This window comes from Acanthopagrus latus, chromosome 5 (assembly GCF_904848185.1).
Source record: "Acanthopagrus latus isolate v.2019 chromosome 5, fAcaLat1.1, whole genome shotgun sequence".
NCBI lineage: Eukaryota > Metazoa > Chordata > Actinopteri > Spariformes > Sparidae > Acanthopagrus > Acanthopagrus latus.
Genome location: NC_051043.1, coordinates 8,821,861 through 8,848,024, shown reverse-complemented (window position 1 = coordinate 8,848,024; position 26,164 = coordinate 8,821,861). Strand labels below are relative to the sequence as shown.

Below are 26,164 nucleotides of genomic sequence, written 5' to 3'. Positions count from 1 at the left end.
CAAACAAAAAATGAGAGATGTCTCTTCTTTTTCATCCCACCACGTATTAAATACTGTGTGTGAAAAGTAGTGCTCCATATCCAGTTTTTGAATTAGTTAAGTTTTGATTTGGTTTTTTCCCTGCTCAAACTTCCGGCAGCTGTTTACCTTCACCCAGCAAATCGTATTTGTCATAAAACTTAATTCCCCTTTCTCTTTTGAAAATTGTGCTTCAACAAGTCTGCGCTGGAATCTCTTGGAAACAACACTCACTTGTCATAAAACAAAGTCAAATAATATTTCCCACTGTCAAATCTGCTAAACCATTTCAAATTTATTTATAAAGGCTACACTTGAACTGGGCACGCTTCACATCTGAGCACAAGCTGAAATTCAAACGGAATGTTTAATTAAAATAGACAATCACAGGCGTGAACAAAGTAAAAACCACGGCAGTGTAATTTGTAATATTTTTGGCTAAAATATCAATACACAAAATCAGTAAACTAAATCATTTTGACAAGTCTCTTTAGTTGGATTTAATTACAGTTAGAACATTTGATGTGCTCTCTTATTATCAAGAAATCCCCTGAACGCAAGAAGATATATTAAAAATGTTAACAAAACAGACAAGTCAAAATGATTTATTCAAGCACTCAGTGTGCTTCGTTGAGAGCTCTATCGTGCATTATTTGTTTCAAAACACAACCCGCGTCCTTACGGCTCGGAGCCGCAGCACTGTGGGAGGGTAATATTCAGTACTTTGGCTTACATTAACCACACACCAGGCTAACTTTCCCCCTGCTCTGTCTCAGTGGAGTGAAACTGAAGTTTGGATTTCAGAGTTCCCCTTTATCTCTCTTACATCAATTTCCATGCTGGCACTAAGTGTTGCCAGATAGCAACTAGAAAGTCCTGTTAAGTTGAAGGGAACGCGAGAGGGCGGGAGACTGTGTCCTGTTTGTGACCGGACCTAGCCATCATTCAGTGGTGCTAGACTGCCCCCTGCTGTACTCCTGCAGAACATGAACCTACAGCACAATTAATGCTGTTCATCTGATAAAAAAGGCAGCCTGAATGACTAAACCCAATCTGTCAAAGCCAGTCATTTTGTAATAACATGGAATATGAAAAATAAAGCATCCACCATTTTATGACCGCCGCGCCTGCACACTGGTACCTGTGAGAAGTGAGGATGTTGTATCCCCCGACTTCTCGACAAAAAGCCTTTACACATTTCTCTGTTGAGTCTCAATCTCTGGTGATTAAACTCTGACTTGGTATTCTCTGTTAGTCATGCCACTATATTTCAACTATCATTCATTTTGCAAATCAGGAGAGCAGTAAAAATGTGAAAGTATATCTTTCAAAGCTGTCCCTTGCTGTGGGCAAAGACGAACTCCCGACTTTAAAACTTTTAAAAGTTAGACAGGTTCTTTGAAGAGGAGTCAAAGGAGCAATTTAAAGAGACCTGGAGTGGTGTGTACCTCTGACTGCTATGGCGTCTCTGCACTGAATGTGTGTATGTATGTGTATCAAACAGCCAGCCAGGAATGTGCAAACACACACACACGCACACTCTCCAATAGTTGCTTCTGTACCTGTCTTTTTTTTTTTTTCCTTTTTTTTTATTTCAGCAGGGTGAATTTTTATCTAAATGCAAAGCAGGTGATAGGTGCTCCAGTTTCCTCTAGAAGTAGCTCCCTTGTCTGGGCTCTCTTCCTGATAAGAGTCCTACTTTGCCTGACATAAAAGAGCCCGGTATCATTTCCCCTGCCTCCCCAACAACCCCCAGCTCGCTGCCCTCGCCCTTCCCCGAGCTTCACAAAGCTGCCTCTATTTGCTCCCAATTCAGGGCCCAATTGCAGATAAAGTTACAGCAAATTTGTTTGGAGGAAGAGCTGCTGAGGCCTGCGGTCCCCGGGGCAATAACAGCCTTGTCTTGCAGGGGCCGTGGGGAGAGCTGGCAGCAGCAGGAGAACAGAACCCAACACCGCTCAGCCCCACAATGGCCTCAGCTCTCTGGGAGGGAAAGCAAAGGGAGAGGAGGGGAGGGAGAGATAAAGAGGAACAGGGATGGATGGAAGGATAGAAGGAGGAGACACTCAGCTTGCAGGTGTGGAGAGAGGAAGCAGACGCTTAACCCTGAGACAGGGAGACACCAAGACCCACACACACACACACACACACACACACACACACACACACACACACACACACACACACACACACACACACACACAGACCAAAGACACACACATATACACGCACACACACACGTTCACAGACACCACCCATCATGCAGGACAGGAGGTAACTCCAGTCCCGTCCATTGTGCCAACGCCTCAGGCAAAGCTGCCACGGTGGCTGATTCACTGTCGGGATGGGTGGGTGACAGCAGTGTGGGTGTGAGAGAGAGAGAGAGGGAGAAAGGCTGCATGTGAGACTATGCAATATCTCTCCTTCTCTCACATGCACACAAAACACACACACAACATACACACTAATCACAGCTGGCACTAATGGGCGATGCACATGCGGCTGGCATTGCAGAATTGGGCAGAAGGAGTGTAAGGGACCATGAAGAAAAATTTGAGCAGTTTTATGGAGGGAATGTTGTGAAGTGACACAGTATGACAACTGCATTCTGATGTACTGTTCCATTCACGAGACCCCCAGAAAATATTTGAAAACACTTAAATGCCCCCCTCAGGCTCACTTAGCGGCAAAGAAGTGCACACATTTGTAAGTTTAGAGGGTGAATTGCCCACAACTCCACCTCTGCAGCTACAGCCGCGATAGAAAAAGTTAAGTGCAACATCTGTCTAGAAAAGACAGCCAGAAAAGAAACACACGTGCATATGTGAACAGACACACATGCCCATAATCACACACAGCCGTACACCTTCATGAACGCACCACCTTGGCCAGATGGCCCCCCATAAAAACCCACTTAAAGAGATGAGCGAAGTGATTAAGAGGCCTCTCAAAGTGAGGGAGAAATGAGAGAGGGATGAAGAAATGGAAGGGTTGGGAGGGAGGGAGTACCTGTGTAGAGCTGAGGCCCTAAATACTCTGATGCTTTTAGCTAAGTGCGTACTCCTACGATAACAGACTCCCAAAAGAGCGAGGAGGGGGGGGGGGCACAATGACACCTAAATTTCAGACTTTGTATAAACTATAAAACACAATGTCCTTGGCCTACTTACATCCTTTATCATCATCTGAATACTTTAAATTTAAGTGAGTACAATGAGAATATGAATAGTTGGCACTGTTACTCAGATACACAGAAAGGGATGTACTATACACCATTTTCAAAAAAAAAAGGGTGAAGAGCTATACAAGGTAAGTGTGTGTGTGTGTGTGTGTGTGTGTGTGTGTGTGTGTGTGTGTGTGTGTGTGTGTGTGTGCACGCACAGAGATGGAGGAGGCGCTTTCCAAGGCTGCATCCTCCCCTCTCCATTCACCATGCAGATTGGCAATTCTGAAGTGACCTTGTTTTCTGTGTATTCCTTGACATTTTTTTTTTGTCTGACATTTTCATTTATTTCCCAAAAAAGGATATGACACTAGGGCTAGCCACGTCTAGTTCAGCCTTTACATGGTTGAAAAAATGCAAACATGGTGTGCGCACACGCCAGGCTCGCACTCAAACGCACTTGCACACGCGGAGAGGGAAAATGTTAACTGATCAATACTATGTCTCTTCTGACCCATGTCTTGTGATGACACTGTGACCTGCTGTGCAAACACACACACACGCACAAACATACACACACTCACACACACACATACAGCCTCTGCAGAGATGAAACTGGTGTCAGACAGCCAAATGCAACTAATGTCTAATGTCGGCTATGGAGACTCTTAGTGCCCCCATGGTAAAGGGCCGGGGCGGGGCGGGTCCACCTGTCCTGTAGCTACTTAAGTCAGGACACTAAACCAGACAGGATTAAATGCCTGCTCTGTCATCTTTAGGGTAGGAACCTCTATGCAGCCACTCACCACCCTGCAGGAGAATGTCTTTTACTGATAGCTCTGCTGTCCAATTACACTTCACCTTTTAATACCAGACACAGATGACAGGAGGGAGAGAGCAAGAGAGAGAGAGAGAGAGAGAGAGAGAGAAGATGAAGAGGAGAGAAAGAAGCTGCCATTTCCACTGTCTGCAGGAACAGCTTGTCAAGCTTCAATAGATTGTGGCCGCATTTTCTAAGTATTTGGACGTGTGCAAGTCTCATTTAAAGTAGTTTTTAAAGCCGCAATGCCAACTCTCCGTTCATTTCTTTTTGAACTGCTGTAAAAACAGACACCCGCCACGTATATACCATGTGCGCTCGTACATTAAACACAAAGCCAGGAGAAAAGGATTCATTGAGACCATCGTATCGAGATATTTGAGTGTGTGTATAACAGTGTGTAGTGGGGTAATGTACTTAGCTGCGCTTGAGACATCAACAATCTCTCATGTTAGAGTGTGCAATTACCAGTGAAGGATCCATACTTTGTTAGCAGAAATGGCCCTACAGCCTCTGTGAGCCCGCTGCCTTCCTGCTGCATGTATGCAGATGCTAACTGGCAGTGTAATCAGCGAATTATGTGAGTATTGTCAGCCAGTATATCAAGAGTAGTATTGATCCATCAATGTGGATGGGTTCATTAAGGTTCATTCAAAAAGTGTGAGATATTTTAAATACTACATTAAACTTCCCCTACATTCAACTCTTGATAAATAAAACTGATAATAAAAATGCAGCAAAATCGTCTTTTTTTCTGAAGTAGAGTATGAGGGCCTGTTTCAGTTCTTCGTGTCGGATAAATGTGCAACTTTGTACGTGATACGCTACAATTTATGGGAGTGTGTACAGTATGTAATGGGCGCCTCTACGTACCACAAAAGCACAGATGCTCCTCTGTGGAGAGTCCCATTCGAAGCAGCTGTTGATGTAGCAGCCTGTGTTGATCAGGAACATGATGCAGCGCCTAACTCTGTTGAAGTTGCGCAACAACAGCTGAAACGTAAGCAAAGACAGAACACGGTAATATTCAAAACAAGGTCAGAAAGATGCTGCAGCGAGGAAAACAACAGGGTGTTATATCCACAAAATAGTTCTAGATTCACTTAACATTAAGGACACTTAATAACACACTGTACTGTGAATGTGTGAGTGACTGATGAGACTTTGTGTGACAGGCAGCTGAGAATAAATGGAAAAAAAAGCACTTCAGGTTCTATGACTTTTCCACATTAGCTGCACAAGTATACTATATGGGGAGTCGTATTAAATGACAAAGTAAACAGGAGCGAAACGATCTCCTGACAAACATAAACGCCGCTTTGACAGCCCATCTCTGATCAAGACATTTGTGAGGAAATACTGTTGAACAGGTCAGTTTTCCCTCCCTTATGTTTAGTGAAGGTCTGAATTCATCGCCATTTTATAAGTAAATATGTTACATCACATAATTAGAGACTTGGTTAAAATGACAAACTGTCAGCAAGTCTGTCAAACCCCGTAGTGTCTCATTCGGCTGTCACTTTCAAAAGTTAACTGGAGCATTAAGTTTTACAACTTGAGATTTGCAGCTCTGCCCTCACTCTTGCTTCAATATTATAATAATGTATTACAACATGATGACAGCACTGAGGACAGCACTGAGGACATTGGTGCGTTTTCCTCCTGTAGATAGCTATATATGGATGTGGATCGGTGTACAGGACAGCGTGTGACAGGCTGACTCACAATATTTCTTTAAGCCTCCTCTCCCAGTGATAAAGTTAAGTACAATAATAACAATTTCCTGAGCAGTCCCCGGACTGTCCTCCCTGAGGGTTCTCCGTGCATTTGGCCAAATATGAGAGAACTGGCTAACTGCTGTCCTCCCCCTGGGTCGCCAGCCATTGAGGGAATAGCATAACAGCAGCGCGGAACACCAACCACCCAATCAGGTCACCACCAGGAGAAAGTGCTCCCAAAGGACGCACCGTCTCTGCAGATCGCTGTTCAAAAAATTCTAGGCCATTATTTTACTCTCTGGGAAATCGTGTGTGCGTGTTTGAATGTGTGTGTATACCGTGAGTATGCAGCATGTGTTTGTAGCACTACTGTAAAGTCTATTGTGTTTCTGAGTGGATTTGCATGTGGTTAGGGGTGGCTTGGCTGCTTTGATGCTAGATGAGAGGAGGATTCCTCCTTCTCTGTGTATAATTATGTGAAGCGTTTTGTTGCCAAACTGAGGATGACTGTATGGTGTCCTGCTGGGGACACACAGACCCTGAGGACACCAAGACTGTGAATCATCCATTTCCACGTTCCTCAGCGCATGTACTTGATGTACATGCTGTACTCTTCTGGGCTCATTATTGCTATAACTGCCTTGATAAGAACATTTAATTTTTCACGAGCTATTTCAAAGAGAGCCTTGAGTTACTCCTTAAAAACATTTAGAGCAGTGGTGAAGTCATTTATTCAGTCAAAATGTCATAATTACAATTAAATGGTTTTTGTTTGGCAGACAGCTTATGTGCTTTTTTTCCTTTCTTTTCTCTGCGTGTGTGTCTGCACACTAAGCAGTGAGCAACAGCAGGGGAGCTGCTACCACACAAAAGAGCCCTCACGGGGCAATCCCTCCAAAGCAGCCAGTGACATCATCATTGCGAGACGCTGACATGGGTCATCTCTGTGAGTCAGAGGTGAAATGGAGATGAAAAAAAAGGATTCCGCACTTGGGAGAAAAAGTGCAGAGACGGGTCGAGACAGAGCGGCAGAGAAGGCCAGAACAGTGAGGAAAGAAGGGAAAAGAGGGAGTGCTGACAAAAGGATGGTATGGGAGCTGGTGTGTGCGCGAGCTGTGCTGGGCTGGGCTATGCTCGGCTGTGTATGGAGAAGCATTGACTGCTGAGCCCAAACGGTCACTCATATGACATGTCTGATGTGGGCCAGCCCCTACCATTCAGCCCTTTGTGGTGCCGCCACACTGAGCGGCGTGACAATGAAGTGCAAAGCAGCAGTGGCAAAGAGGGCCAACTATAAGGATGGCCAATCTACTTATGCACCCCAGAGCTGACAGCTTGACATTTCTATTCACCACTCAGAGTGGCTGTGAGGGGGGGAGAGACGGGAGAAGGGAGAGATGAGGGAAGGGGAAAAAAAAAAAAAAAGAAACGAAATGCTGTTTTTCCTTCAATCATCCTGTTGTATCTTGCCCACACAGTTGTTGTGGTTTACAAGATGCCACTCTCCAGGCTTGTTGGTTTTGCTTTAGACAGTTGAGCAGTGGTGGACACAGATAAAAATGACGCAGAGTGGTAGAAGGTACCTGTTTGGACACTCTGGGCTCCTCCTCGATGTACTTCTGCTCAATGGGAATCAACGTCCTGAGACCAGCCTTCACCTGGAGAGACGGAACGAGCACACGGCAGTGTCACATACAGCAAACGGTGAGGGTGAAATGGTATTAACTTAAAATGATACAGGTAAAGATGATGTGAAGTAACAGGCAACTATATTTAGATTATTTTTGAATGTTTTTTCAACACATGGCACATTGAAAAAACACTGCAGCAGATGTGTCGAGCGTGCCCCATGTCAGAGGCTAAAGAGAGCGGGAGAGATAGCTGTAAGATGGCCGCTATAGGACACACACAGCGGTAGTGAATGGGCGAACAAAGGCTGTTGAGAGGGAGTCTTCGATAATTAAAGCCAAAACGAGGACGGGGGACAAGGGACGAGGGATGAGATGGAAGCGAGGGGGGGGTGGTGACAAACAGAATAGAGACAACAGCAGCGTGGGGGTGTGGCGGTGGAGGGAACTAGCAGGGTAGAGGGAGAGGATAGTGGTGGGGTGGGGGGCCAAATATATAAAAAAAAAAAATCAGGGAGGAGAATCAAAAAAAGCAAAAGGAGGACTTACAGCATTAAAAATCACGTCTATTTCGAGGAAGATGACCCCTTTTGTTGGCCCTGTCAGCTCCTTGCTTTTCAAGGCGTAGGCTTTGCGTTCTCCATTTTGGATCTGTGGGAGAGGGACATGACAGGCGTCTGTCTGGCAATACCCGGCTGAATCGGCTCCCCGGGCCACCTTTGAACCCCAGCTGCTGGCGCTGACAGGGAACCCAAAACAACTGTGGCAACTCTGACAAGTACCTGTTCATTACCCAGTGCAGCTCGGCTCTGTCAAACAGAAATTAACTATCCTGGGGAATCATACTGTACAGCAGAGCACAGATATATTAGACACACGGCTCTTTCACATGCTATCTATATTTTCAAATATAAAAAACACTTTACTTTTTTCTCCAAATCGCATCGTTCCATCTCTCGATCAGTGTCATTTTCACCCCCTCACTTTCTTTCTTCTCACCTATCAATCTCTTCCTTTTTTTTCCCCTCGGCCTCTCTTCCATTTTCTCTCCTTCCTGTCATCTCTTCCTCTTTGTGAAATAATAAAAGTCTCATCTGTGTAGTTGCAAAAATAACCTCTGCTTTTTATATCTTCCACTGCATGTTTTAATTCTCTCTCCGTTCCTCTATGTTCTCTCTATTATCCCCAAAGGAAAAGAAAAAAAGAAGTGCACAGAGAAATGTGCCTTTGACTCACATTTAGTAAAGGAATTGCCACTTTCCCCAGGAAGTCGGCGCTTCTGTCTCGGTCCTCGTCGTAAACAGTGACCTCGAGGACCGAGTGGATGTCCTTCACATTACTGGACCACACACAAAGACAACACCAGTGACATATACGCTGAAATACGGGGAGCAAAGTGAAATGGTGTGTGAGCTATCACATCGTCCATAAGCTCCCTTAAATATTTAAAACACACAGGGAAGAGTTTAAAATCTGAAACACCATACGAGCCATAACAAATGCCTCCTATTTGAACACCCTGTATTACATTTACATAAATGTTTAAATACCCCCATTAAAGTGCTTTATGTAATATTGCTCTACATTACTGCGTGAGCTAAGTAGAACTTAAGTGTGAAGCTCAGACATGTCATCTTTTGAAAAACTAGGCTAGCAGGAAGATGGCTGATGTTATGTATAGAAAGGAGGCTATGAGAAAGACGTGCACTCAAAGAAAGACTAAATTAATCTGTCCCATCACGGGGAATTCACAAGTTTGTACTCCTGGAATGAAATTACATCATATATAGGGAATTATGTCGAGTTGAAACTATATTAACATTTAAACTATCGCCTCAGTATAACTATATATTTGAAAAAAAATCTTTTTTTGAAGAAGGAACAAGGTGTTAAGCGCTCTTTTTATTCTACATTAATGCCTTCCTGGATTTTTTTATTTTGAAGGAATACAAAATTTTTAAATATTTTTTTTCTTCCACATTTATCCATGAAATTAGCACTCAAAACTATAAACTATGATCATTTTTCAATGCTCAGATTTGCCCACAATTTATTACAAAAAAACCCATAAAAATATTTTTATCAGTACTATCAATTTATACTATGTATTTATATTCATTTTTTCATATTGTGACTGTTGTTCTGACTTTAACAGTCTTTAATTTAAAGAAACACGTCGGTTTAAAGAAACCCATTTTTAATTTCAATGCCCCAGTGGATAAGAATTTAATGCGTCTGTGTGCTGGCAGAAATGTGCGGTATTTTAAAAGCCACTCACAAAGTGAAGACCTTGTTCCACTCAGGGTTGAGGTTTTTGTAGACGGTGTGCGTCTGCAGTCGATCGTTACTCAGCTCCACGACACAGAATGGGTCACTCTTACCTGCACGGCACACACACACACACACACACACACACACACACAAAGCAGAAAGGAATGACTTTGTTAGTGAAAACAGACACATAAATAGAGTTGATGGGAAACTTTTGTAAGCTTAAGGTTTCTATGAAATTGCAAATCTCAAGTAATTCCACCATCTTTTGTCTATCTTCAGTCTTTCATATTATTAAGACATATAGTATACAGCATCCTCCTCTATACCTCTTCAATACCCTGGACTTATCAGAAGTGTAATAATATGATTCATTCATTTTCGGCCGATGCCGTATATATCATAAGACAGTATATCAGTGGAACAGCTGCAAGCCGTCTCTATCAACACCCTGGGAACATGGACAACTAGAAGATAAGCTCCAGGACAACTGTGCCCTGGGCAGTGACGGGGAGGGGGTGGGAGGGTGAAAGAGAGCGAAGTCTTAGAGAATAGATGGTGCTGGGAACACAGAGGGCGATGTGGCTCTGAGGGCCAGAGAGGTTCAAAGTAGACGATAAAAACAGCCGAGCAGGGGTGTGAGAAACATAGCAGGTCCGTGATTAGCGACTCCAAGCGAGTGGCGAGATGGGAGTGGCAACGGTGCCATGAAGAAAAAATAAATAAAAATGAGTGAAAGCAAGAACAACGTGAGGATAAAATGATGAAAGAATGACAGAGAAAATACCTCCTCATCATCCCTTCTGCTTTGTTCTGTTGACAGCAATGTAAATTAATAAAAACAGCGGAGGGGTTTTGGCTTTTAAAATTGAAATGTAACTCATGTTTGCTGCGGGGAGTTTTTACAAACTGGCAGCAATCACAGCTTCATCAATAACACAAGTGACATTTTACAGTAATAATGACAAAACATATACACACATGTAGATTTATCTCACAGAATAAATCAGCTGAAAAACACAAGGATGATAAATTAAATTATTCGAGAGGCCTGTCGTTGCCAAAAGATAAAACTTTAATACACCATGTGAGAACTTTAAAGAGCCGTCCACGTTATAAAACAGATATATGGTTCACCATAAATCATATTCATTAATGCTAATTCATTCCAACAAAACTTTCAATTCAGAATTTACTACAGTTACGTAACTGTGCAGAGAGCGACCGGGAGGAGAAATCAACATAATCACAGAGTGAGTTCCTCCTCCTGAGAATAGAATACTGTACTATAATAATCAAAACTAGTAATGTCCTATATATTCTCTATTTGTTTACTAACGTCACACATTTCAATTTCTTTGTACACAGACAGGAGCGAGACCGGCTCCCCATGCCTGCCAGCCCACCTCCTTTCGATTTGCCTGAAATATGAACTAAAAACAACATGACTCTTAATTCTAGCTTTGATCATTATTTTTTATTAAAACTGTTGGGAGCTGTTGCGCTGTTTGTTCGTGCTTATCACTTGAAAAGGCTGGGTCAGGAAGTTAAAAAAGGAATATGTCCCAGACGATTTCCTGCGGAAAAATCACGAGGGTGTTGAAATATTAGTGCAGTGGCCACGTTGCATAATAAGACTTGATAAAGTTGGGATTGAGTTCAAAGCCCCCCGCTGCATTTGTGGATGTGCTGGGTGTATGTCCATCTGTGTGTGTGTGTGTGTGTGTCATTGATTGGTGTGATTTTCTTCAAATGTTGTGACAAGGGCAGGACATTTAGTGGGTGTGAAAAGTAAATGTCACCGTGATCAATGCCGAGCTGTAGGTGTTGCCTTTCATATCTGTTTGTGGCGCTTTATTGATGTAGAGTGTTTGAAGTGGATATTGACTGCTATGACTCCTACGACGGAAAACAGGATACATTAAAACAGACAGAAGACAATGGACTCAAGAGGCTACTTCCCAGTGCATCTCACTGTATATACTCCACTATATATGTCCACCAAAGCATATAAACTACTGTATGTATTGCATTAAAATGCAATTCCTTGGATGAATACACACCAAAATGTACAATCAAATTGTAAATATTTTGGCAGAGGTTGACATTAACATTTTTACAGTGCGTAGTCTTGAAATCCTCCTTAATCATTCCGGAGATCCATAGCATAAACGTTTATAATGTTGTCCCCACAAATCAAGTCTGATTAAATTTAAATCCAATCACCCAAATTAAGAGCTGGAAATTATTCCTGCACAACCCCCATTTTTCTCTTTGAAATTCTGTTTTTAATGACATGGCAGGCTGTGTTGCCGCAGAGAGCCAGTTGTCACTGGTGATGAACTTTCACCTTATTGGCTGCCAGCACCAGAGGCGGCTGTCTTAACCAATTACACGCTCAGGTTTGAGCGCCACTCAGAGATCATCCAGGTAATGTCCAGGCAAAGCTCCTCCCCCCCTCTGGGTCCTGTCTCCGTGGCGCTCATAGATGGTTTGCAGTGAGGAGTGGGCTCAACCCATTTCAGGGTGCCCTAAGATAAGTGTGGAGGATGGATACAGTACGGAGGCGAGGGAGCGCTCGATAATTGCCTCGCAGGAAGCGTGGAGTTAGTGAGGAGTTTGTGTTCAGAGGGGGAGCGCACGCTCCTCATGTATAATCACAACTAATTATGATCCAGACTTTAAAATGCAAATTATGCACTTTTGTTGCATTTATTTTCCATTTCCTAATCACTTTTAATGAACCATACAAGAATACGTACGGTATTCCTCCATGTGTCGAGTGATGCAGTGGAAAAACTACACTTTCCTGACAGGTTTTGGTTTGAGTTGGAGTGAAAAAAAGACAGGAGTCTACACATGCTGTGCTTCTGCTGATGAAAGTGTGTGTGTGTGCGTGTGTGTGTGTGTGTGTAGGTGTGTGTGTGTAGGTGTGTTACCACTGAAATGCTCCAACAGTATAGCATCCACTCAGAGGGACAAGAGCTGGCAGACAAAAGGGATTGTTGGTTTTAGAGACTATTTTCAGTTATCCTACTCGGGCTGGAGAGGAGCTACTCCACAAAAACACTTCAATTAGAGAGAAAGAGAGAGAGAGAGAGAGAGAGAGAGAGAGAGAGAGAGAGAAAGAAAGCAAGGGGGGGAGAGGAAAAGGAGCAGGAGGAGGAGGAGGGGAGAAGACAGGAGAGGAGACAGGCAGCGTGAATGGGAGAGAGATGGTGAACTCTCTCCCTCTCGCGCTGACCTCCCCTCTCTCTCCCTCTCTGTCTGTCTGTCCGTCTGTTTCTCCCTCACCTTGTTCCTGACCCTCTCTTGGTCTGGGCTGTTAAAATAGGGTGTTCATGTGGTGAGAGCTCTTATGTGGCTCTTACGGAGCTATTGTTTCTGCCAGTGACACACACAGACACACACACAAACGCAAACACGCACACACACGCACACACACACACGGTGTCAAACAGAAATAAGCCATAGAGAAATAACCCTCTGCCTGTCTGTTATCTCTATCAGTTTATCTACTGTCTCCATCTTTGTAGGGTTACTCAGGCAGTAAGAAAATGTTTTCATGTTTTCTGGTGAACTATAGAAACATACTTCCTTTCTTTGCTTGTAAGAATTTAAAAATTACAGCTTACAAATTGGACTTTAGATCTCTACGGCTATAATTAAACAGTTATATGTGAAAACTCTTCCAGCTGTACCTGATATTAGAAAAACTTTAGGGAACTTCAAGCATTTTCAGTCTTTTACACCTGTAGTAAATGACATATTTGTTTACACATATATATACTCAAAATTATTATCATATTAAGTCAGATGCTATTGCTCTAAAAATAAGCAAAACTTGTTTTGTGGTAGGATTCTTGGGAAGAGTGACAAATTAAAGGGAAAGATCTGAGTATTTCTATTAGTTCAAGCACTTTTATCCCAAAAACAAGCATATTTCTTAAAGCCTTGTAGACACTACAATGAAATTCAAGCAATTTAAGTGGAAATCATCTGAAACAAATATGTCAGGAATAGGTTGACATACTGTAAGTCAAAATGTTCATATCTTAAGTAAAAATGTCCTCTTATTCTTCTCCAGTCTAATAAAACACTGTCCATGTCGCAATGACACCAACTAAGGCAAATTTTCATATAAAAGGTAAAAGGCTGAGTCCAAATCTGAATGTAACACTTTCTTCCTTTTGTTTTATATTCGGCTATGGAACTTTCTGTGTAAACTACCAGAAGACAAGCTGCACTTTGACTGAGACGTCCGCCCATAGTACTAATTTCAAGTCACCATGGGCTGTAAGGACTAGGGAATCACACAAGTTCTCCATGAACACGCCAAACCGACAGAGAAGTGAAAGGCAAAACAAATAGCCAATAGACATTACATTTCCACACTTTTACTCTTCTGCTTTTAAAAAAAAAAAAAAAAAGGATCCATGAAGCTCAGACTGAATGATGAGCTCTACAACAAGGTCACGGAGCAAATTTCTGCTCCGAGTGAAATACAAGAGCCGGAGAGCCATTAGCCCCGCACTCCGGCTGCTCCGGTCGCTCCATGCAATAACCCAAATCAACCAGCTCCACTCTGTATTGGCTAATGGTACTGTGGCTGTTTCAAATGGAGGAAACACTCTAGACTCTCTCTCTCAGGCACACACACACTCCCTCCTCTCTCTACTAGATAATACAGAGTGAAAAACTAGGCCTGTCCACTGTAGACCTAATTAAAAGTAAGAATTAATGGAGAATGGAGGATTCAGAGAGTGCAAGCAGAGAAGGAGTGGGGGGAGGGAGGAGGAGGGAGAGAGATTTGTTGGTTCAAATATGTACTTTTTCTCTATTATTCAAATGAGCAGCCTGCATCTTTTTCTAAAAAAAAATAAAAATGAATGCAGAGACAAATTTAGCGTCCTGCACAAAGTAGACTTTAACTCTCTCACAGAATTCCCGTCGGAGATCGTCCCTTAGACCAAAATCACACCCAGACTTTATCTGTGGCTAGATTTATGGAAAGATTTGCGGGTGAAGGAAAGCTTGTTCAATGTATGGATGCAGAACTCAAGGAAAAGTTATGTAAAGCAAGAAAAAAAAAAAAAACACTCGTATAATTGATAGTATTTCCTATCAGATGTTCTTTAGCGTTCAATCGGATCAGAAAAGTACCAATGGAAATGACAAGACAACAGCCAGATCGCCTAAGTGCATGAATATATGAGTGTTAATATGAGAGACTGACTTTTAACAATGTGTGTGACATCTGCGGAGCTTACAGTCCCCGGTGTTTGGACGTCTTACCTGTGACATCTGCTGCCATCAGTCCCTCAGCCCTGATGACCTTCACCTGCACCACGCCGACATCTTTCAGGTTGTGCAAGGACCTCCACACGTTCTGAAAACATCACAGAGACAGGGGTGAAAGGTCAGAGAGGGCGGCAAATTAGCATAAAAGAGAAAGTCAGGTCAATAGCCTGACATTTCATTAATAGAGAGGAAAGGGCAGAATATGTCCTTTAACAGTCCTTATTTGAAAATGTAGAGCTGGCATTTCCAGTCGGGTCGAACAGAGGGAGAATGGGCAAATTTAATTTCACTTAATAGCCGTGCCTTTTTGTAATGTTTCCTTACTTTGTTCTTTTTCAGACAAAAAGGAAGTTTGCCGATTTTGGTAAAGACGATGCAGAAAAATACACAGCAAATGCACAAGGAAAACATTTTATAAACTATACACTGTCACTATTAGAATTTGGGTTCTTTATCATTTCTTTTAACCTTTACCCTCCAAAAGTCAGTCCCTTGAACAGGAAAGAGTACCCATGGTGTCTGAGTGAACATTTGTGTTTCCCTCTGTGTTTGGTACAATGGCCATGAGGAGAGGAGTGTCATTCTGGAACAGCTGTGGAGGAAAATGTCTCCGACTTCCTCCCTCCGTCCTTCACATGACCAAAATGCATTAGTTTGAGAGCAACACATTTCAGTTTAGTATTATTGTATGACTTGTAATATTTTTTTGTGCCCAAAGCTGATTCACTCCCTGGTGAGCACTGTCATGCCGGATAAATCAATTGAAAGCGCTGGCTGGCATTTACTTTTTTTTAGTCACTCCATGATGTTGAGTGTAAGAAAGAAGTGTTAAGAGGGTGTGAGAATAGCGATGTTAATAGCAGTGGAGGACAGTGTGAAGTACTTGCAGCAATCAAAAATCTATATGTGTTGCAATATGTGGAAAAAAATATGGGTAATTTACATCTTACTGATATTAATGTGTCTGTACAAGGCTCACCGTGAACTGCATACACTTCTGTTTACGTGTGTTTGTTTGAGGAAGAGAGACAGAGTATTGGGCTCACGCTATAATAATAAAGATGCTGTGGTACAGTAAGTAGACATGTCCGGTGAAGCATGACTGGCAGTGATATCATAGTTAGGAGGCCAACACACACGCTGACCCCCGCACACACTATACAGTTTACATAACGTCCAGACAAGAGCGGGTGAAAAACAGTCACCACGGAGAAACACAACCGACTGTAAAAACGTGAACACACGAGCTTCCTGACACGCATGAACTCTCCCTCCTGATAATTTTTTTTTCTTTTTCTCGCCTGCTCACACAGCACGGAGGAACATTTACCTACAGTCAAGAGGTGCCACGAGGCCCTTTGATTGGCTGCAACAAGAAGGGGAAATACTGAATGTACAAGGTCTTATTAACCGGGAGAAAGAAGGATGACGGTGTGAAAACTGGGCTGTAAATCTGCAGAATAAAGGGAGACCTGTGGAGATCAACGGCTGGCCCGTGAGGCACGAGAGCGCACAATCGTAAACTCACGCTTTTTGTTCGCACCCAAACACTCAGGTATAAACACATGCATAGAAAACCTACACTGAGGCCAAATTGAGTAGCATGTCGGCGTGTCTTAAAAGCAGAGTGGAAATGCACTTCACTTCAATTTATTTCTCTCTCTCTCTCTCTCTTTCTCTCTCTCTCTCTCTCTCTCTCTCTCTCTCTCTCTCTGGCAATAACCCCTTCCATCCCCACAGGAGTAATTATAATTTAAATTTCAGAGTCAGGGCCAGGCTACAGACTTAATTCATTATTACCAACTCTGTCAGACTCTGCCTGTTTCCAGCGATATCATTGTCCAAAAGCTCTCTAAAGGAGATGAGAGGGGAGAGTCTGTGAAAGAAAGAGAGGGGGAAAGAGAGCATGTGAAAGAGAGAGGAAGAGAGGAGAAAACTCTCCATTTTAAGGCACGATTTCTCTGAAGATACAGCTGCTTGTTGTGATTATTGGGGAGCAGCTAAGAGGAGAGACACAGGGAGAGAAAGAGTCAGAGAGGGGGCAAGAGGGAGGCAACAGAGGGAAGAGTCAAGGGCAAACTAAAGGCTGACGAGTTAGCGTGTTGTTGTTCGACGGTGCGACGCGCCATGCCGCCAATAACCTCGCTGGGAATTGCGTGTAAAAGACTTTTAGTACAGACAACTATTCTAACAGCTGGCATTAAACTGTCAAACTCATAATTTTGTTTTGGTCAATATTTAATGATGGACCTCAGGAGTTATACCAATTTAAACTGTATTTCATTTTGATTGACATCAAAAGGGAAAAGGCAAAATCAAAGGTAGCTCCCAGACTACAGGGGGCAGCAGTAGTGGTAGTAGTAGTCGTGGTCGTAACTGTTGACGGCTGCTCAGTCTGTGAACTCGCGGTCTTTGCTGTAGCTATCTTTGTCTGTAGCGCCTAGCTGCCATTAGCAAGAGGCTCAGTAATCTGTGCAGTTAACTGGCCCTATTTCAGTGTTTTGTTGAGTTCTGTTTAGTTTGTTTTGGTTGTTTGTTGCCAAATTTGATTTACAAAAAGCAAAAATAAAGATTAAGATGTTCATTCGTTGATCCCACAACAGCCAAGCTGGTTGACATGCTAATTGCAGTGGACATCTTTGCAGGAAACGGGCGAACAGTATACAGACGTCTTTGACTTTACAGCAATACTGCTGTTTCTTCACACTCAGTTTCTGGATGTTTTAAATTTAACTTCTGGCAATATCTTACACGTTGCTCCTTTAACTTTTCATTGTGATGTGAATGTTGATTGCACAGCCATGTAAGGGCTGTAGAATAATGACACCTTCTGCATTTACATTGGCTTCCTATAAACCTTGCTGTCACTATGCTAATTTGTCTGCCACCATGCACAAAATCTGGAGATCCAGTAAGGTTGGCAGCCTGGTACTATTTCTATCTGCATCTGTTACAGAATAAATCAATGAATAAATGCACAGTTTCATCCTGAATTGTTCGTAGCTGCTCCTATGAGGAAAACCATCCGGTTGTTGTTGTGACACCGGTGCCAACAGTTATACCACTCTGAATGCTAGTGGGGTAGACAGTTGTTGGTTTCCACTTGAACATTTGGGAAGTTTGGTTTCTTTTGCAATACGAAAAAATGTTTTATAGGAAAATTGCATTTATGAAATACCACTTTGATATTGCATCAAAATGACACAAATATCGCAAACAATACACAGATACACAAAATGACACAGAGATTGAACGCAAAGAATAAATAACAAAATTACTTCCTTTATGTATGGATGCAGAGGTATTTCTTCAACCCCCAACCCATCATCCACACTCCATCCCTTCCTCCCACCATACAGCCTCCCTAAGGGGACATTTAGGGTTCAGCCTCAATCCATGGCTGGTGGAGACAACACACCCATCCTCCACAAGGATTCAAATCCTCATCAGAAAGATAGACAGCAGAAGAGAGAGTGGACTTACACACAGACAGACAGATCGAGAAAACGGGAGATGAAGGGCGGCCAGGGCCGGCCCCCACCCCCTCATTTACGTCCCCCATCACCACGCAGGTGGAATGACAGGGATAAAGAAGAGATGCAAAGGAGGGATGAACAGAGGAGAGGAGAGGAAAATGAAAGGACAGAGTTGGCTTTCATAAAAAACAAACCGCCGCCCCATCTGTGATTGACGTCTTGTCATTGTGACATCTTCTTCTCGTCTCTGTCACACTCAACAGACACACAAATGAATCAGCCCCGGCAAAGGCTTATGACTCGCTGTCATCTCTGCGTCGCGTCACCTTTCATCAGCGTTCCATATAACGTTTCACACACAGACACGCACAAAAGACCTGACCAGCAGCCGCGCAGTTCAAGAGACGTTTAATCAAATGACTGTGAAATGCTCAAACACAAAACCCAACGCTAACAACTTCCTCTGACTCCCACCCCTGTTCATCAGCTCAGAATCACTGTCTGTCAAGATTCTCTCTCCGGGTTTGCTCTCTGCCCCTCCCACACTTCCCCGCAGCCCCTTATATCACTTCCTGTTCGGGTTGTGTCCTTTCTCTTCACCTTAGAGCAGTGCACCGGACTGGGTGGGAGAGGTACTGCAGGTGTGTGTGTGTCCGTGTATGAGCACGCAGGGGTAGGCGGTGAAGTGCCACCACTTCAGCAGAGGTCACCATGTCCTCCTCCTCTCATCCACCCATCTTGCGGCCACCTTAGGCCCATTAAGAGCCATTAGCGTGTGTGCTCCTTTGCCGTCATAACGCATAAATCTCTTCCTCTACTTTCCCCTCTCTCCCTCCGTCCCGCTCTACTTCTGGGAAACAGTAATTAGGGATGAAGGAAAGGTTACGGTGAGCAAGAGTACATTGAAGGTAGTTGTCACTTAGTGAATTGCACCATGTTGCATATAGCTCCATCATCAGCCGCATTCAAAGTAGTTTGCAGTCCAACATCATGTGTGCTCATTCACACTCAGACATGCAGCACATGCATGTTTACAGAGGGACTCACAAACCTGGCAGACACACACACACACAGTTGTCACAATGCACAACAGCTACAGTGAGAGAGACATTAATGAGCTCTGAGCTAGCATCAGATCCCAGCACTCAGGTGTCTATTATCTGCTTTCTTCAATGGACACAGATTGGGATGAGGAAAAAACACCTGCTAAATGCAGGGTGGCGACCCCATTGTGACCACATGAGGTGTTTGTGAGTGCATATGTGTGTGTGTGCATGACATGGAAAAGGACATTTCTAGAATTTAAAATCAGCAATGTCCTCTTAGAGATTCAGGTTATTAAGTGGGAATGCAGGTCTGTTTTTTCCTTCTTTTTTTTCTTTTACAATATCAATCCACTGCTCCACGCTGCCTTAAAGTAATCCTGTGTGTGTGTGTTTTCATGATGAGCAGGGTGGGCCACGCTGCTGACGGCTCGGACGAGCAAAGGATTTCAATTGTCTCTTCTTCCTCATTCTCATTTGTGAAGGTATCTGCTCTTCAAAGCTGCGGTGATGATGACAGCGTGGTACTTGCATTGCTCCGCCAACCCCATCTTTTTTTATTTAATAGCTGACGCAGGAAGCTACTGTTTTTGCATGTGTCTGTGTGCGTGTGCCTGTTTGTGATTAGCAGCACTGGATGATTTCTGCAGGCTTGTGCTGGACAGCTGATTTCAAGCTGATAATAAACGGTGGGTAAAATTACATACACCTATACATGCACATACACACACACACACGCGCGCGCACACACACACACACACACACACACACACACAGGGCAGATTAGTGGGCTTTGAGCAGCATTGTTATGTATTAGTGGTGGTACTTGGTCTTATCAGGGGTCTTTGATAAGGTACATCTTTATTAAATTCTCCAACTGAAAGAGGGCCAGTCAGGGGAAAAGGAATATGTTAATAGGTAGAGAGTATTCAAGTCTTCTAACCTCACTGTGCCCCTCCATCTGCAACCCCCACCCCCCCCCACCTGCTTCCACCCTCTATCTCTCCATCCCTTCATCTAACGGGAGGGCCACAGTGGCGACAGACAAAGAGCTGAGGCTGCTGGGAGAGCGGGACAGTGATGGGGAATTGCGGGAGAGAGAAGGAGGCAGGAAAAAGAGGTTGGCGAAGGAAGGGAAATGTCTCGCCTTCAGCCGAGCAGAAAAACGGGGTCTGCGCGAGTTGTGAGAGAGGTGAAATAGCTTTTTCTTTTCATTTTACACGCCTTCCCTTCCCGGTGCAACCCTCATCCTTTACCTCTCGCCCCCTATTACACACACTCACACAAACACACACACACACACACACGCACTCACATGCCCCGTCCTCATTTTGTGGCTGTGAGGAGAGGCACGGCGCGTCTGTGTGTCTCAGTCCTAGAGCTCCCCCCTCTGATCTTGGGGGGTTGCTGCAGCGTGGAGCACAGTGGCCGACCTCCTGTGGCTAGCCAATAAGGCACCGCCACGGTTATGTAGGTCGTGGCACCCATGTACGGCCTGTGGAGCCACGCCGCTGGTGCCCGCACACACAAAGAAGAAGGCAAACACACACCGGCTGGCACATACCGTTAACTAAAATCAGAATTAATCCAGTGAGCTCACAAACACAGGGAGCTAAGCACTGTACAGCACACACACACACACTGTACCACACATAAAAAGCACATGTAACTAAGTGGTGCTCACGGGAAAATGTGCTCCGACAACTCTCTTAGACATTTAAATGTAACAGGAATAATAACAATGAAACAAATCTTGTATCTTTTTTTTTTGGCAATTAAGTCCTAAATTGAGCTAAAAACATTAAATGAACAAATACCTTACACATATTGTTAAAATAAGTCGTGAATGAAAGCAAAGATGGCTGCAGCACAGAGTGATAACGGAACACAACATTCTGTTGATGCGCACAGAAATGTCCAAGGCTGTCGCTGAAAGAAATCTATTGAAAGTGTGTGAGCGTGTGTGCAAGTCGTGTGTGAGCGTCTCTTTGTAGCAGGCAGCGAGGATGACAGGGTGCGAAGGGTTAACTAGTCTAAGACAAAGACATTGAAACTATTGTGTTGAGTGAAGGGCCTCTGGAGCAGATGGGGCCTTAGGGCTCTCTTTCTCACTCTCTCTCCCTCGCTCTCTCCAATTTTTAAGCTTAAATCAATGACGACTAGCTAGTAAAGCACAGATATTTTATACACTAATAAATGAGCCCACATGCATTAATCATAAATGCACAACACACACGACTCACTGCAGGATGCTGATGCAAATACAGCACAACACTGGCGGGGCGGATAATGGCAACAGAGGCAAACCGGCGATGTGAGCCTCTTTCTTTTTCCAAACAGTTCATCCAAGCAGCCCGTCTCAGTAGTGCCTGTAAGAAATATGTGATCTCTCTTCGCTGACCTCTCAACCCTTGTGTTTCTTTCCTTCCTTTCCCTCGGTTAGTCTCATCATCTCCCTCCTCACCCACTCACTCCTTCAAACTTCAAAACCACAGCTGCAGCTTGTTGGGTTTTTATTTTGAATCTCGGCACATTTGTGTGTGAGAAAAAACACAGTCTTCTTGATGAATAGGCGAGATTCTCCATGAATTGTGACTTTATAACAGTCAGGAGTCTGATGATAAGTGTGCCAGGGAGTTGTTGTTTGGCACGTCAGCCTGACTCATTATGAGAAAGGAGTAATACTTTTCTTTGTTTTTGTAACATTGGACACGTTGGCAGGCATCACCCAGCCATCAATCCAAGGAGGAAGTCACAGTATCAGGTATACGGTCAATCAGTAATGTGTAATGTGCAAGTGTGACTGCGTAAGATGATGACAGGAAAATATAAAGCATCAGGATTCTGATTCCCATATGAACAATGAAGGGCTCTTGTATTCGCACCCACTCTTATATTTTCAAGTCTCTCTCATTTTTATGTCTTTTAGCTGAGCGCTCAGGATATAAAATTATATAAATATAAAATATATAAAAATATATATAAAATATAAAAATATTCACTAACAAAACAGTCTTAACCTAAACCCACACACAAATAAACACTCTCACAGTAAAAAACAACTCACGTATCTCTGCATGATCTGGTGTCTCTCGTGCGGGTCGTCCAGCATGTTGATTGACAGGTCCGAGATGGAAACGGCAGCGGAGGCGGTGAGCGTAACCAGCAGCACCAGCACGCCTTCACCTTCCTCCAGCGGCAGGTCCAGCTTGTGCGTGTGTTCTTTACTGAGGAGCGACAGGTCAATGGTACACCTGCACACAAACATGAGGCGAGGATTACAGAGTTAAGAGTGCTGGGCATTTTGTGGGGAAGCTGACTGTGCTGAAATACTCGTCCCTCACACGAAAAGAAGAGGCTAAGCAAAGCTACTGAAGACAATAAAGGCTAAACTTGAAGAAATGCTAGAGTAGCCATTTTTTGGGGCAGAAGTTTGCAGAAAAATTGCCTGTGAAGTAATAATTATCACAGAACGTATGTAAAGAGAGGGATCAAACAGAAAGAGGTCTCCAGTGTCTGAGCTGTTATCTAACCAAAAAGACACTGCACAGTGAGTTGGAGCATAGCAGTAGCCAGCCACCTAATAATAATATACACATAGTAGACATCATATGGATAGGATATCAGCAACCGCAGACAACTTAGCCACCGCTGACACAATTAAAACCTTTAAGTGGACACTTGAGAGCATCTACTCTTGACTGAATTGATTTTCGAGCATGCCCTTAGTCTGTCTCCAGTTAATATCAAGGCAAGCCAATAATAATTACTGGATTTGAGTCAAAGAGGTTAAGGCAAAGGCTGCCATAAGTGCCTGGATTCCGATGAAAAATAGAGAGAACTAGGGAAAAAAGCCCAGTATTTACCCAAGGTTTAAATTTGCACATGAATGCTATCCTGACGGATATTGGATGGGAGGTAAGAATAATGAAATTTCTCATCGTGCAATATTTTTCTGCAAGACCTCCCCTGTCTCAATAGATCCTACAAGTCAAAAATATGTGTAATTTTTAGCAAGCTACACATGTTCTTTCGACACAACCTAACAAAAGACAGGGACAGCTACATAACCCAGGAAGTTCACTATACCTTCCCATGAAGTCATCCTTCTTGCCAGCATCTTTGTCCCAGACCGTGATGTCCACAAAGCCTCCCTGCTCATCATACAGGTGGAAGTCAAACTGCTCTCTCCACTGAGGGTTCAGCGTTTTGGGAATGGTCTGACAGAGGTAAATACACCAGTTCTCCATGTATCTCAGTTGTTTATGTGTATATATGCAATATATGGTACATATAGTATGAGCTCATAGAGCTATTTAAACGACTATTGGAATCAAAAAACATTTCAGACATCAAAAAAAGGAGAAATTAGAAAAATGTTTGCAAATAATTATAAACATTGATTAAGTGTAGGTTTATTGTTGGAGCCAAAGAGTGTATATATATATATATATATATATATATATATATATATATATATATATATATATATATATATATATATATATATATATATATATATTCTTATTTTTTAAAATAATACAATTGATCATAGGGCCATATAAAGAAAGTCTTATATACACAGTGGCCACAGGAGTGTGTTTACCTTGCTCTTGTACTTCTGGTGTCCCATCCTGAATTTAACGTAAGGGTCGCTGAGGCCGTTGTTATCCATGGGCTGCAGGCTGCGACCCTCTATCAGACTGATGCTGACAATGCCTCGCCACAGCTGGGCTTTTCTGTGCACATCTGACAGACGCATACTCTGATACTGCAGCGGACACACACACACACACACACAAGCACATTCAGAGAAACATTTACACACACACGTGCATTTTTATATATGAAAGAATGTAAACATAACATACACATTAATTAACCCCCACGATAACATTATGCTGTGTGTGTGTGTGTGTGTGTGTGTGTGTGTGTGTGTGTGTGTGTGTGTGTGTGCGTGTGTGTGTGTGTGTGTGTCAACAGGAAATTAACCAAATAGCAAACACATCAAGACAACACAGAGAGAGGCAGGCAAAAACACACACCAGATAACACAAGATGAGATAAATGAGAGCACAATCTCCCCCAGAGGTGTGGGCTCACATGACAGAACGTCACTATAAATTATCAAACATAAGTCTCCCACTATTCAATCAGACTCAAATCCTGAACAATTTCTTGGGAACACTGAGCGCCTCAAAAAAAAGTGCTGTAACCTTTTTCTATCCTTTTCAAGTAAAATCTGCTCCAGACAAAGTAGGTTACAGCCTGCAGAGGAATGTTTGGTGATTTTAATTTTTTTTTTTTTTACAAATTCTTAATCTAATTAAAAATATATATTAAAAAGGAGACGAGTGATTTGTGGACCGCCTCATTCGACAGACAGACAACTGGGGTGTTGTTACTGTGTAGCTCTGTAAACGTCTCATTCCATCTGGCTGTACTGTACGTTGACAGCGCTGCAAATTCTGATTGATGATTCTCCATCTTTTTAAGTCTGTTTATTTCCCCCTCCGAACAATTTTCCCAGCACTTACAGGCCTATTTAACCTCTCTTTGAATCATGTCAGTATCCCTCACTAAAACAAAGAGCAGGGTATTTATTTGTCAAACAAATACACCCCTCTCTCTTTCTCCCACTCCCTCTCTTTCTCTCTCTCTCTCATTCTGCCTTTCCCTCTCCTCCTTCCTCGTTAGGGAGAATTTATTAGCATAGCTTTTGTTTTGCGGGTGAATTTCATTAAACTCTGAACAAACCCTGCCTCGCAAGCGCAGGCCTTTGATCTGGAGCCGGAGCCTCTTAATTTCCATTCTCCAGACATTAAACAATGCGAATGGCTCCCTGCAATATAGCCAACCTCACATACAGTGACTCCCACATCTCTTACTTCTCCTGCTCACTTGCTGCTCGCGCACTGTATGCTAATGAGGCGAGGTCGCCGTTATGTCCTACTCGAGCACAGTCCTAATTGTTTCCTTGTTTTTTGTTGCTGCAAATTTCTTGTTACAGAAAAAAAAAAACCATGGGCTATTTGGACTGGGAATCCACATCCCTCTGCCAGAACGCAGCGGGAGTGGGATCACGCACAAAGATGTTCGGAGGCTGAAAGTCTTAGAAGAGATACTAACATTCAGTTTAAGAATTAATACAGCCTTGCACATAGTTCAACTTTTAGCACCCCTTTAGAATAGAGAAAAAAAACTTTTCGAGTGTCAAAGGAAGCCTTTTGCCTCTTGGTAAAAGTGAGAGAGACCTGGATTTATTGTGCCTCTGACTGCTTAATTATGATCTCAAACTGCTTCTTGAATAGTTTGCATCTTCTGCAGTGGGCTCAACACTCATGGATGCTTCATTAAAAAGAAGTGGTTGTGTAAAAATAACCATGCACTGTGTGTTGTCGAGCGCTGAGGCAGGGAGGCACTCAGGAGCAGCGCCTTTCTGGTCGGGTAGCACAGTTAGTTAGTCAGTGTTTGAGCTAATTCCCGAGTCACAGGCGGGGTGGCCCAGTTTGAAGGCTTCAAAGAACCGGATTGGGGAAGCACAATACAGCAGGACGTCTGCCCAGCTCCGACCGGGCACACTTTAAAATGTGTATCTGTGTCTCTCGTCGGATATCAAACTTTTCACTGTTTGCAATAAGGAAAAATTCAGCGCCTCAAGGCACAATTTAGGAGACTTAGAGTAAACACATGAGACACATGAGGAAACAAAGCTGCAAATAAACC

The 26,164-nt window shown here is 43.2% G+C and overlaps 1 protein-coding gene across 7 annotated transcripts in view; it reads right to left on the bottom strand.

Moving 5' to 3' along the window:
• The window catches only part of mctp1a (multiple C2 domains, transmembrane 1a), a 144,249-nt gene that overhangs the window by 43,746 nt on the left and 74,339 nt on the right, over positions 1-26,164 (bottom strand). For all 7 annotated transcript variants that reach the window (XM_037097184.1, XM_037097187.1, XM_037097185.1 and 4 more), the window contains 9 exons: positions 24,045-24,209; positions 23,528-23,658; positions 22,506-22,692; positions 14,914-15,007; positions 9,626-9,728; positions 8,584-8,686; positions 7,897-7,998; positions 7,303-7,377; positions 4,875-4,994 (listed from right to left, as the gene is read on the bottom strand). In XM_037097184.1, coding sequence (XP_036953079.1) covers positions 4,875-4,994; positions 7,303-7,377; positions 7,897-7,998; positions 8,584-8,686; positions 9,626-9,728; positions 14,914-15,007; positions 22,506-22,692; positions 23,528-23,658; positions 24,045-24,209 — 1,080 coding nt within the window. The remainder of the gene's footprint in view (positions 1-4,874; positions 4,995-7,302; positions 7,378-7,896; positions 7,999-8,583; positions 8,687-9,625; positions 9,729-14,913; positions 15,008-22,505; positions 22,693-23,527; positions 23,659-24,044; positions 24,210-26,164) is intronic.